This window comes from Vollenhovia emeryi, unplaced genomic scaffold (genome assembly GCF_000949405.1).
Source record: "Vollenhovia emeryi isolate VEMERY1.0 unplaced genomic scaffold, V.emery_V1.0 DF939387.1, whole genome shotgun sequence".
Classification (NCBI taxonomy): domain Eukaryota; kingdom Metazoa; phylum Arthropoda; class Insecta; order Hymenoptera; family Formicidae; genus Vollenhovia; species Vollenhovia emeryi.
In genome coordinates, this window is record NW_011966979.1 from 5,471 (window position 1) to 20,062 (window position 14,592).

At 33.3% G+C, this 14,592-nt stretch overlaps 2 protein-coding genes across 7 annotated transcripts in view; one reads left to right on the forward strand and one right to left on the reverse strand.

Moving 5' to 3' along the window:
• Positions 1–345: 345 nt before the first annotated feature.
• The window catches only part of LOC105558057 (GPI transamidase component PIG-S), a 57,498-nt gene continuing 43,251 nt past the window's right edge, over positions 346–14,592 (forward strand). The window contains exon 1 of the mRNA XM_012005550.1: positions 346–655. Within this exon, the coding sequence (XP_011860940.1) occupies positions 622–655 (34 nt within the window). The 5' untranslated portion in view covers positions 346–621. The remainder of the gene's footprint in view (positions 656–14,592) is intronic.
• LOC105558056 (protein I'm not dead yet) overlaps positions 7,479–14,592 on the reverse strand; it is a 38,058-nt gene continuing 30,944 nt past the window's right edge. For all 6 annotated transcript variants that reach the window (XM_012005547.1, XM_012005546.1, XM_012005545.1 and 3 more), the window contains 7 exons: positions 13,484–13,755; positions 12,890–13,004; positions 12,327–12,388; positions 12,056–12,181; positions 11,003–11,332; positions 9,454–9,832; positions 7,479–8,566 (listed from right to left, as the gene is read on the reverse strand). In XM_012005547.1, the coding sequence (XP_011860937.1) occupies positions 8,315–8,566; positions 9,454–9,832; positions 11,003–11,332; positions 12,056–12,181; positions 12,327–12,388; positions 12,890–13,004; positions 13,484–13,755 (1,536 nt within the window). In that variant the 3' untranslated portion in view covers positions 7,479–8,314. The remainder of the gene's footprint in view (positions 8,567–9,453; positions 9,833–11,002; positions 11,333–12,055; positions 12,182–12,326; positions 12,389–12,889; positions 13,005–13,483; positions 13,756–14,592) is intronic.

The window sequence follows — 14,592 nt, forward strand, 5'->3', positions numbered from 1 at the left end:
AGTGAGCGCCCCTACAGGTACCATTTCATGCGCAGCATACTGCCGCAGCAACTCGCTGCTATTGGTTGAAGAATTGTTACTAGATGCTGCAAAATAAATTTCACCATATTTTGCTTCATCGCTGTGAAGTTCAATTGAACGAACAGCAAAGCAGCAGACACGCGATATAGCCGGCCAGTGCTGCTGCAGCTATTCCTTTTCCGTGAGCAGCAAATATGCTGTAGTGAATTTGGATCACGTGACTAATTTGCTGCTGCTGCATGCTGCGTATGAAAAGGCACCTTACTAGTTATACTATGGTCTGTGTTCTGAACGCAGCCCAGTTGAACTATAAAGAACAGACCTAAGACAGAAGAACAGACCGTCTTCGTGGTTGTATCCATGCTTAGTAACAAGAAGTGTTATTTTTATAGGTTATATTTGTTAATAGAGTGAAATGAAGTTCGTTTAAAATTATGTTTCTATCTTATTTCGTTATTTATTAATCTTGTCAATTTTGTAAATGTTGCCAATACGGTTTAGTGAAGTGTTGTTGACATTCTTGATGTAATCAAGACTTCAAGAGAACCACGATTTTTATTTAACCTCTTATATGAAACACCGGTGAAATAACGGGGAAAAATGGAAAGCATTGATTGTGATTTTAATATGGATGGTGAGTAGAATTAAATTTATTAGTTATATTTCTTTTAATGATATGTGCCTGTATAGAAAAGAAAGAACGAGAGAGAGAGAGAGAGAGAGAGAGAGAGAGAGAGAGAGAGAGAGAGAGAGAGAGAGAGAGAGAGAGAAAGAGAGGTTTCATACATAGAACATTTTATGTATTTTAAATATCTTATATTTTATGAGATAAATGTTAAAGTTTACGTTTTCATTCTTATTTCACACACACATTTGATGTGTTTTTGTATTAAAAAAACTATTTTTATTAGATTTATTATTTTTATTAAAAATAGTTTAAAAAATAGAAGTCGTTAGTGTAAAATCAGTAATTAAGCACTACAGATGACATATTTAAAGGTTAGGAAATCTGTCTTACTCGCCAAATAAAATGAGCATGCACTTCAGTCCGTGCTACGATAAAAATAGTATGCAACGTAGAAAATCTAATATATAATTGTAACGTAATTAATATTACGTAGAAAGCATGGGATGATGTAGGGTGGCCTTTGTTTTGCGTTGAAAGTTGAAAACCTATGTGGAACTGTACAATGACAGATTTTTCCTACTTTCATAATTATTTCCTAGAACAGTGCAACTTTTCCTCTGATATTTTTTGTATCAACAAAGTACAAAATATTATATGCACTAGAAATATTGCAGCGAATCAAGATATATGAAACATCTTGTATATTTTTCATGATAATAGTAACCCAGATAGCCAGTGTGAGCACAAGTTGCTTTCACATTGCTAAGAAAAATGTTAGCATCTTGCTATGCATCTATGTCATTTATTGTGCTGTTGTTTGCTAGCATTTGGTGTCGGAAATGAAACATTTGCATGATTCAAACATTATTAAGTGCTTGGTCAGATGTAATAGATATAACATGTTTATATCTGTTAGAAAATTGAAAACAATTATGCTAATTCTTTGTTAACAGTATGCCTATTCGATGTGCTCTCTCTTTAGCTGTGCATTTAACTATGACAATATGTTAACATTATGCTAGCTGTACTTAAATCACTCAAACATTGAATTCATATTCCCAGTAAAGAGCCAGCATCAGTTGCTGGCATTTTATTTCCATACATTGCTTGAGCATACTGGCTATCTGGGAATGTATAAATGTATAATGAATGATAATACATATAATACTTACTTCAACAGTACACATAAAAATTATTGAAGTAATCATAGAAGGGGCTCAGAGCCTAAGCAGGCTTGCAGTGTCCAAAAAATTTCCTTAATTTAAATATAAAGTGAATAAACGTTTCGGTCCTAACTGAACCATCTTTAGTATATATAAAAAAAAGAGATAAAAATTAGCGCATGATAGATAACAGAATACAATTAATACAAGAAATTACGCAGTCAGTGATATAAAATATGAAAACAATAGAACGGTCATACATAAAACGCAACGCAAGTATATGTAACATGGGGTGTTTTCTAGCAACGTATACAGCCGACACTGATTGTGAGTAACACAGTGAATCGTTTTATCTTTGTTGCTTGCCATTGCTAAACAAGGATCAAATGATTATCTGCGTTACATGTCAGTCTGTGTCTCTTGCTGGAAAGCACTCATAGTAAGTTTTAAACGAAAGCTGTAACAAAAGAAATGCCATGTGGGATAGAAAGGAAAAGAGATACCTACTTGGAATCGTGTTGACCAGTATCGATGACATTACCAAAATGAGGAATAAAGGGTAAACAACAAGGATAAGGGCCATCGCACACAAAATTGCATAGCTGCATATGCATAGCATAAGACCGTCTGGACCAATAAGCATGTTATGTAAATCAATATGACGATTCAATGCTAGATGCTTCGTTGGTTTAGACGGTTCTTATGCTATGCATATGCAGCCATGCAATTTTGTGTGCGATGGCCTCTAGAGTGTATTGAGAGGCAAGGGCGTCCGGAGGGGGGTGGGCAAGATGGGGCATCTGCCCCCCCCCCCCTAGAATTTGGAATAAGCAAAAAATTTTGCCTATTTGGCATACCTTGTCGCGGTGAGAAAGCTATTACCAAAAGGTGTAAATATATGTATATACAGAGTCAAGGCTTTTAGCTCTTTTATTCTTTGACTTTTTATGTATATACACCTTTATATATGTATATATATTTGAAATCATATAAGTATTCTGTAGTAGTAATATTTTAACAATATAAATGATGCCCCCCCTGGAAAAAATTATGCGGATGCCCTTGTTAAGAGGAAAGAGAAGGGATAAACAAAAGAGGAAAGGAGAAGGGGATAACGAAATTAATGTGAGGGGAGAGGAAACAAGTTCAAAATAGATATTCAACTACCAACAGGTCTGTATCTATCTGTTTATTAAGGGGAGCAATTTGGCGTTTAATACGTATATACCATTTCTGAATTTCTTGTATTGATTGTATTCTGTTATCTATCATGCGCTAATTTATTTTTCCTTTTTTATACATTGAAGATGGTCCAGTTAGGACCAAAACGTCTATTCACTTTATATTTTAATTAAATTTTTTGAACACCACAACCCTGTCTAGGTCCCTATGATTAGTATAATTTTTATCATACAAGCAATTGTTATTTTTATATAAATGAATCGCTTTTTAATGCTTTTAATATTGATATTGGTTATTATTAGCTTTCGATTGCCGGGACAATAATTAAGGCGTCAATTATAAGTTCAAAATACACAAAGTTATTTGAGAATTTACTTACTGTTACATATTCACTATAAAATCTTTCGTGAAAAACGAATATCACTTCATGTGACATTGTTACAAAGATATTGTACACTTATACATTGTTTATTTGTTAGAGGGGTCTTTGGGGGTGTAGCCACTATGTATCCATATGATGGTCTATGAAACCAACGAGTGAGATACCAAGCAATGCCCTGGAGTAAGCCCAGGTCTACAATAGGTGTAGTAAGCCTTAAGCCGTAAAAAATTGACCAGTCACAGTCTGAAGTGAGGAGAATAATCGCTTGTGATTGATCAATTTCTTACGGTTTAAAGCTTACTACACCTATTGTAGACCCGGGCTAAGGGGTAAACTGAGGGGATTGTGGTGTACAGATTTCAGGTATTGCCAGGTATTACTAGGCATTACTAGGTATTTTTTGGGCATTAATGGGTGTTACTTGGCCTTGCGGGGCATTATAAAAAATCTAAAATAATAAAACAATAAAATAAGATAAAGTAATGCCCACTGGGTATTAATAGATATTGGTGTACACGATTTTGGTTGGCGGTTTACTCCTTGCTCTGGAGTCGCATATTATTGCTGGCATATTATTCTTACTTTATTTAATAAGGAAGCGAGTAGTAAAATAAGCGAGAGGAGTGTCGAGTGTAGGCTCGTAGATAGCTCAGTAAGAAGAACACTCGGGCTCGGCAGGTCCCAGGTTCAGATCCTGGTCTAGTCCTCGGCCCATTATTTTTCTCTCCCAAAAGTTATTAACTCATTTAGTCTCAAGCGACCAATATTTTTCCTTGAGTTTCAAAGCCGTAACTTTTGATGTAAACTTCATAAACAAAATCTATACCACAGTGTTTTCGATAGTTTAAGCGGTGCGTCTCAGTACCTAATTTCTCGAAGATACACCCCTATTTATTACTAAGGAATAAGCATGGTTGCGAAACAATCTTGTGGAAAGAATAGACTGCAAATCACTCTATATCTTAATAATTAGTAATATTATCATCGCGAATTGCCATATCTTCAATATTTTTAACTCACGGCAATTCATTATGATAACATTACTAATACATAAGATATAGTTTGATTTGTATTCTATTATGTCATTGTTAGATTGTTTATTGTGATACATATTCCAGTAAGCAAGTAATTATTGTTACAACGCGTTTATAACGTTATTCACTAACATGGTAACATTTTCAACTGTGTAGTTTTTAACGTTGTAGGCAGTATTGTTATGAACATACCTTGACACCGATTTGGAGGTTTCAGTAATGTTGAAATAACATTTTCTAGTCAATATTGCATATTTTAAAGTTAATATCATCATTAATATAACATTATAACAATCTTAATTTGAATATTTATTCATTCCGCGACTGTGTTGTTAACCATCACTCAACGTTGTTTAACTTTGACGATCGGACGGGTTTGCAGTGATCCTCTGGCTCTATCACGTTTCCTTTTCGCTATGTAATATATGTATAATACTTATACACAGGGTTGGGTAGTGTCTAGTTAGAAAGATAAAAGTTAAAAAGTTAAATAATTTTAATTTAATTTAGTTACATTATCAACTGTTCACTTTTAACTTAATTTAGTTATATTATATCGGTAACTTTTAACTTTTAATTTACCTTTCTTAAAATTAGCCTTGCCATAAACAAAGGCGTCGCGAGACGCCGCGTGCCTGTCTATAATATATTGGCAGTTTCTGTGTTCCAAAATTCACTCTCAGAACTAAAAATCTACAGTATACGTTATACGCACTATAGATCTTCAGCGCTGACAGTGAATTTTGGAACACAGCCATTATATGGGACTTTGATTATCAAAGTCACGTGATTTGTTTGCATATGAAACGAATCATATTCCGTGTCGTGTGATTAGTTGTCCAAACGCTGGTCGTAAAATTCAACGCAATTTACGTGATTATGAATCTAAGATTTTGTGTAAAAATATTATTAAACAAATTTAACTTTTAATTTTTCAATTTTATTTTATTATGTGTAAAATAATATCCTTGTCTATAAGTGCAGGAGTAAACAGAAGTTCTAAAAGGCTTCTTGGTACATTTTATGTATGAAAAAGCATGTGTCGTCTGGCGACGTGGAAAACATATTAAAAATCTTGAAAGAAATATTCCACACAGCACAGAAAGATTGCAGGAAGATTGCAGAAATGTTACATTGCTAGATTGCAATATTGCAGCAACGTTGCGCAACATTGCTGCAACGTTTCTGGAGGATTGCAGCAACGTTGAAATGTCCGCCCTCAGAGAGATTGCAGTGCAACATTATAGCAATGTTGCAGTGCAATATTTTTGGAATAATTTGTTGTTGTTGTACATAAGCAGAGAATTTACTAATTACCTATACATCCGGGCCTTTTTCAAGGTATAGCAAGCTTTTGCGAAGCAACCTAAAGAGGTTATGTCGCTTCGCAATAGATGGAGATTGCGAGTAACACCGCACTGATCAAGTACTTAATAATTCGCGCATTATTGGTGTTAGCGACAAGCGTTAGAAGGAACGCGAACAATGTACAAGTATATGTAGGTATATTCGAACGACGACGTAGAGGTGACAACCTTAGATATACTAATCGTAGAGGGGGGCAAAAACCAATATACCGAACGACTGTCGATGACCCGAGAATTCACAGAAACCGACAGTTACTGATCCGACTCCGATAGCTGTACATCTAAAGATAATAAAGTCACAAGTTACATCAATTTCTGTACAATTGGTATCAACGAAAATAACATTATAAAATTCTCGTAATTAGAAAATTTTTTTTAAAGATAATAGAAAATATAGTATTTTCATTATTTTTGAAACATTGCTGCAATATTGCTATCGAAAATTTGCAATTTTATATCCCTGCAATGTCTCTGCAAGATTGCAACGTCTCTACAATGTAACTGCAACCATCTGTGCTGTATGGGATTACATTGTGTTACTACTGCTACCAACAGATATTATTGCAAAGTTGTCGTCACAACATCGAAATAATCTCGAAAGGTTTGAAATTATCGACATTTAATTACCGGCAGAATTGCATCAATAACATCTGATAGAATCGACATCGATCCTATGTATTATTTCTCACTGGAAAACATTAATAACAGTTAAAAACATTTTAACTCGTGTTTTTAAAAACATTTTACTGGACAAATCAGAATGATTTTATTGTACAATGTAAAAATATTTGGAGAGCAATGTTATTAAATAACATTTTTTAAATATTTATAAAACATGACATAACGTATAAAAATTTATATAAAATTAACATTTTATTAATGTTGATAAAACATTTCTTGTTTACCGGGATATTACCTCATTGGTCGAATTATAAGACGCCCGCCTAGAGTGTAGGGAGGTCCAGGTTCAAACTCTGGCTGAGGTAATATTTTTCACAATAAATTTCTTGAATTAGAATTTGCCATTTATGTCGATTTAATTTTCTACATTGGTTAATTATTCACTGGTGACAATAAGTCTTTAGTCTTGTTATATTCTACAAGCTTTTCAAAGATTATTTTATAATTATACCTATTTTTTAAGGAAATGCTGGAGTGATTCTGCACTTTTTACTCCTGAAACTGTCAATTCGTGAAAAATTTTTTATAAGTTACCTAACCTATAACTTATTTAAGTGAATAGATTGCTATTTGGGCTCCTAAACTTATTGTTAGTTTCAATGATACATACCATGCTGACGTCTATTAAGGGCATGCTGGAGTGATTCTGCACTTTTGCACCTTTCTAACCTAGAAACTGTCAGTTCGCGGAAACACTTGTGTAATATACAAATCAAATGACTTACGTGTACAGATCGAAAGCAGCTTGCTATTTCGGCTAAATAAAAGAACAATATGGCATCACTGAAACTAAGTTTGTAAGTCTAATAAGAAATAATAGTGAACAACACACACATACAGTACATGTGGTATGTGCAGTGTTGCTCACTATTAATTTTTATTAGACTTATAAATTTAGTTTCAGTGATGCCTGCATATTGTTCTTTAATTTAGCCGGAATAGCAAGCTGCTTTCGATCTGTACACGTGAACCATGTAATTTATATATTTCACAAATGTTTCCAGGAAACAGACAGTTTCAAGTGCAAAAGGTGCAAAAGTGCAGAATCACTCCAGCATCCCCTTAAGACTATCTGACACAGCCACTTCAGCACAATCGAAAAAAACTTAAATAGGAATTTAGTGCTCTTTTGTTGCTAATTTGTTGCTCCAACCGATTCGGAGAAAATAGTAGCTGTGCTAACTCTAGATTAAAGTTAGCACAACCATAAAAAAGTTGAAAAAATAAAAACAATACATTTTTTGGGACGAATTTGTTGCTAATTACTTGCTCTATTTTGAATATTTTTTACTCCATTTTTAAACGTCAAAACCACCCTTAACGTTATTCTAGATTAAAAAACATCTTAAAACTGCAAATTTATCAAATATTTCGACACAGCCACTATTTTCTTCGAATCGGCTGGAACAACAAAATCAGGACTTGAACAACAAATTAGCAACAAAAGAGCACTAAATTCCTATGTAAGTTTTTTTTTCGATTGGGCTGAAGTGGCTGTGCCAGCTTAATATACGTACCATGCTGTCTTCTGATTTAGTTCAAATAATGGGACCCTTTCAATCTGCACGCATAAGCGCCTTATAATTTATGTATTACACAAATGGTTTCACGAATTGACAGTTCTAGATGCAAAAAGTGTAAAAGGTGTAGAATCACCCCAGCATCCCCTTAAATCATTGAACACCTTTCGAATTTATCAAAAAATACGTAGAAAAAATGAATTTGAATAGCGGAGAAAATCAGAAATATGTAGTGCGAGTAGTACTCTTGTCATTGTAAAAATTATTCTTTGCTTTCTGGTGGAATAAAATCATAAATAAATATCGAATACAAGGAGATATGCCGCGTAAGTACCGCTATGTTGCCCATTCGGGGAATTCGGATAGATTAAACACATATGCACCCCAGGTAGGAAACGTCGCTACAGTTACAACAAGCGTAACGATACTGGGTCCGATACCAGCAATTATAAAATCTTTTGTCTTTATGTGCCCCGCGGCACTGGCAATTGCGTTTGGTGGGGTACCTACTGGTAGGTGGAACGAAAAAGAACAACAGAGAGCCGCTGGCAGCATTAGATACAAGGGATGTATTTTAATAGCCACGCACTGAAAAAAGAAGAACAAAGTCCTGTTTTAATGCCTGAATATTTCCATTCAATAGCTTATATAAATTTTTACTTGTTATTATGAAATTTTTGTTTAAAACATTTTTTTTCCTAAATAAAGACCAATTATTTGAAATGCTCAAGTTGAAATTAAAAAGATGCATTTTATATAAAACTTGCGTTTTTGAGTATTGTACAGCGTGTCTCATTTTACATGGCAACTTCAAATATCTAATAAACATTCAAGTAGGACCCTCGAAACTAAACAATATATGTGAAAACGCCTAATGCGGGTCAACAAGGCAAGATGTAGGTAGCCCGACTTGTAGACCTTCAAATCTTTCAGAAAAATCGTGAATCTTTATACCGTTTCTTTCCACATTAGTACTACACGCCGAATTGTTTTTCCGGACATAACGCAGTTTGTCTTCTGCTGACGACAATTATTCCACGTTTAAAGGCGTTTTCACATATATTGTTCAAATATCTCTTTTTTTACAATACATCTTAAAGAAAGATATTTCAAATAAAAGTTGAAAGGTTCAAAGGGAGACAAGATGATCGATTTTATGTCTGGGTCTCGTACTGGGCCTAGTAGGGTTCAATTTTTTTAATGGAAACCCCCCATTTTTTTATTGTATTATATAATATAATATCATCTTTTTTGCTGATTAATTTGAACAACTTTTGTGCAACATCTTTCCTTAAAATGTATTGTTTAAGAGATATTCGAAGTCGTCTTTTAAAATGGGATACCCTTTATATATTTTTGTTTAAATAACAAAACTTTATAAAGTATTACATGTATAAAAACAATCTTTAAGTATTAATAATCATAAATTGATCTCTGTTATCATATCAAAGTTTATTATTAACTTTGCTACTCACCATCTCCGCTAACACTGGCAGTATAATATTTGCGACAGCTACATTGGCCGTTAACTCCGTTACATTCTCGGCGAAGAAGCAGACGATCAGTAATATTGCCACCACATTAATCTTTTGTAGACCTATTAGGTACTGACCGAGCATCTCCGACAAACCTGATGAAGTGCTACCTGCTGAGATAGCAAATCCACCACCTAACACGAATATTAAGCTCCAATGCATTTTCTCATTTATCATCTTCCATGTTATTAAACCGGATGATGATTTTTTGGGTCGTTTATGTGGATCCTTGTTAAATGCGTGCAAAAAGTCCAACTTTGATGGAATAATAAAAAATAATATTGTTACACACGCGGCTGCTGTTGAATCCTTAACGGACCTACAAATAAAACAAAAATTTTATCAATAACAGAAAATTTGTTTAACTGCTCGTATATTAAATTAATAATGTGAAATACGTAAATAGCTTTGTGAGCGCAAGCAGGATTTAATTACTCAATTAATATTCCTTACAATGTTCTTTACGAACGTTTTGGCACGTTTGATTCGGCCATTGCACAGTAAAAAAATAAAATGTTAAGGTTAACATTTTTCACATATTCCAAAAAGTCCACGCTAAATTTTAAGTTAAAATAACATTCATCACGTGTGTTACTTTTTAACACATTATAAATGTTAATTAACTGAAATCTGAACTAATAATCTGAACTGATATCTGAAATAATAATATATCTGCCTTATGTTAATTTTATATTGAAATAATAATCGTGTCTTGGTAATGCAAGAAAATTTCAACATTTCAACACACGATTTTTTACTGTGTATCAATGTGACATAATTTACAAACAGGTCTTAAAACTACATGTTAAGCATTTCTTGACTTATATGATACTTGACTTATATATTCAGGAGTGGTCGTGTCTTGTAGGCATCGGTTGAATAAAAATCAGAATATATCGAGTTTCTACCTCTAAACTTGAAAACCGATGTATTCTGATTTTTATTCAACTGACGTCTACAATACACGACCTCTTCTGAATATATAAGTCAAGAAATCCTTGACATGTAGTTTTAAGTTCTGATTGTAAATTAAGTTACACTGATAATAGTCGATTTAAATGTGCCGAAACGTTTGTAAGGAACATTGTAAGGAACATTAATTGAGCAATAAAATCCTGCTTGCGCTCTAAAAGCTATTTAAGTATTTCGTATTATTAATTTAAATTTTTAATTATTTTCTATCTTGCTTGTTTACTTTTCCCCAGTTTATATCTTATATTTTTTGTTACATTTTGCTTAATGATTAATTATATAACAGATTTTATCAAAAATTTAAAACTTATTAAATTTAAAAGAATTACATGAAATTAGAAGAAAATTGTTCTCGTAATTTTAAATTATACCGAAATTGTAAATTTACAAAATTAAACTTAAAAAAAAAAGAGTTTCGTCATTATTTTCCTCTTTTTTTCTTAATTACATTTGTGGTAACGCGTAATAAAGTTTGATTTTCAAGTAATGAAAATCGATATTTTCAATCAATACTCACAAGTCTGTGATAAGACCGGCCCAGCCCGGCATAAAACCGGGGCTTCTAAAGAACCACAAGAGCACCACGAATATAAATAGGATACCCACGGAGGACTCGTGCCACGAGATCGGTCCAAGTTCCTTGTACCGCTTCTCGATGACCGCTGCAGCGACACGTTCCCCTTGCTGTCCAATATCTATGGCACGAGCATCTTTGCTTTCCCGTCTGAAGAGGCCCATGTACATTACTTGCAGCCATAACCACGTGAGCAAACCCATCAATAGCATAGGCGGCACCGAGTACAACATCCAAGAGGCAAAATTTATGCCGGGACTATGGGGAAAGCGCCTAGAAACAAATATAAATGCCATCATAATTGCTATTATTTCCTGTGAGACATAAATATTGGAAAAGTCAAAATTAAACAGATTGAAATAAATAATTTAAAATTAATTTGTGTGTGTGTGTGTTATATATACATAATATATATGATGTACTGTAATTCTTTCTGAATTACAAACAAGAGCGCCAAATCATACTTGGGTCCTAGCAAGCTGAAGGTAATCTAATAATTTTAAATTAAATATGTGAACTCACATATACCGTATTTTCCAACCTGTCCTATCGTCAGCGAATCGCGTATTATAAAATCGTTGAACGATTTTCTAATTATTTAAAAATGCTATACTTGGCATTTAATACAATGACCTCCCTCCCCGTACTAAAATTAGAAGTCTTATTGCGAAAAATATTACCTCAGCCAGACCGATTTCACCCAACGAAAACCTGTGTTATAAAGTGACGGCGCGCAGGACAGGTTGGAAAATACGGTATATGAATTCACATGTTAAATTTAAAATTATTAGGCTACCTCCAGCTTGCCCAGACCTAAGTATGATTTGGCGTTTTCGTTTGTATTTGAGTTACATCTTAAAAAGGTCCTGATTAAACTTCAGTTGTTTATAATTCTTTCGTTTATTATATTATAGATGTCTTGATACTTTGCTACGAGGAAAATAACGCTGAAAATAACGTGTTTTACAAAATGTTTCATTTATTGTATATGCATACTTCTCTAAAAAGCCTTTCAACGTTAAATTGGTGCCGCTTCCGACAATGGTGCCGATACCACCGAGACTGGACGCGTATGCTGCGACGAGATAATATACCATGGTACTGTGTGTTGGTCTCTTGCTTCTAAGAAATAAAAAAACAGTAAAATTTGCAACGTTCCAACGAAGACTTGGGTATCTGTGGTGGAATTCAGACATTAATATTCAGAAATTAAAAATTAGAAAATAAATAATGGAAGAAGAAAAATGCAACGGCGATAAATATTTACGTTTCCCCGCCTTCTTCCTCGACCGCGCCCTCTTTCTGTACGAACATATTTCCAAGTCCTTGCTAAAGCAAATTTGAAGAATTATTTCCGCGTCTTAAGAGGATGCTGGAGTGATTCTGCACTTTTGCACCTTTCTAACCTAGAAACTATCAGTTCGCGGAAACACTTGTGTAATATACAAATTAAATGGCTCACGTGTACAGATCGAAAGCAGCTTGCCATTCCGGCTAAATGAAAGAACAATATGGCATCACTGAAACTAAGTTTGTAAGTCTAATAAAAATTAATAGTGAGCAACACACATACCACATGTGCGTGTGTTGCTCACTATTAATTTTTATTAGACTTACAAACTTAGTTTCAGTGATGCCATATTGTTCTTTCATTTAGCCGGAATAGCAAGCTGCTTTCGATCTGTACACGTAAGCCATTTAATTTGTATATTACACAAATGTTTCCACGGAACAGGCAAGTTTAAGTGCAAAAGGTGCAAAAGTGCAGAATCACTCCAGCATCTCCCTAATATAATATAATTGCGTAAGTTTTCGAAAAAGAAAACTCACCGCTTCGAGCTCTACAAGAACAGTTTCCATTATCGGTATCATCATGGCTGTAGCGGCAGTGTTTGAAATCCACATCGAAATGAACATCGTCACAAAGAACAGGCCTAATGTTAGTCTGAGAATAAAAGAAACTTATGAAAAGAAACTTAAATGGTGAAAGAAAATTTAAAAGAAGCAAGAAATATATGAATGAATATATAGATAAACATACAAATGACAAAAATTATTAAATGACTTTGTTATACTGATAATATTTCCACTCAATAAATAACTTATAAATATTATGAACTATGTAGATAAATATTGTATTATATACAGGATAGATAAGTTTAATATATCATTCTTAATATATTTCAGTTATTTTTTCATTTAAATAAAAATATTTTAAGTAAAAGTTTTACAGAGAATTTTAGAGGAAGAATGCGTGCAACAAATTTTCTGTGTTCTATTATGCAATGCCTGTAAATTACGTAATACTTGATGACGTTATTAGAAAAGGGTTTTTATAAATTAATAAATAATAAATTTGATAAACAAATTTGAGAAAAACTTGAAATATTTTCTTATGTAATACAATGACATTGTATGAGATACCTTCGATGACTGCAACCAATAGTCTTGATAATGAGTAACGCTACTCGCATATGCAAGCCGGCGTTTTCGATAACCACTGCGATTACCAAACTACCCAAAAACATCATTGTAGTATCGTTCATGTAGCATAGACAGGTGTCATTAGTGGACATAATACCCATCAGGGGATATAAAACCACTGGTATCATACCCGTGATCGGTAATGGCAGGACTTCGGTCACCCAAAACATCGCCATTAACGCAACGATGTATAAACATTTCATCGCGAGAGGCTGCATTGACAGAAAAAGAAAACAATTCTTTAACTCTTTCGATTTGAATTCAAATTTGAATATAATTACAGCTCTTGTTTTCTCATTACAGCTTTATTAAAATATGATCTCCGGGGAAAACAAAAATTAATGTGTTTTTTTACTAATTGTAAATAAACACGTCAAAATGAAATAATGTATCTTGCCATGTACCTACGTTCGAGTATAAAGCGGAAAAAATTATTAAAAACATTTGTTCTTAATATACTGTTGAATAAAAAAATGTACAACAACGATGGTAGGTAATTGTTTTCTTAACTTGCTACTGAATATGATCTCACTGAGTATATCGCGCTAAATATTATCTTATTTGCCATTTTTATCTTATTTACCAAATTACTTTATCACATCATAATTTTGAAAACTGTAATATACTTTTAAACTAACTTCTTTTCGTCCTGAAGAGGACTGCGATTTGCAGTCGAAACGTCGTTGTGACAAATTAAATACATAGCCAGTTATGTCGAAACAATTGATTGATTATTGATTTAATTACTGGTGAACAAAAACATTACCAACAACATTGTAATATACGTGTTAGAGAAATTTTATCGCAATTTCAAACTTAAGTGTGTTAGAATTCTTAGCTTGAAATTTAGCCAAAAGAAATTTATTGTGGATTAAGATTAAAAAGATATTTGTGATTAATGTAAAGCCTCTCGCGTCAAAGTTGCTATTTGCACATGCTATTAAAGATCTATCAAGTTTTTTTTTATTATTTTTACTATTCAAAACGTTTCTATTACTAATTGTGTTATTTAATTTTAATTGCAACAAAGGGTATAGCCGGATAAGGTA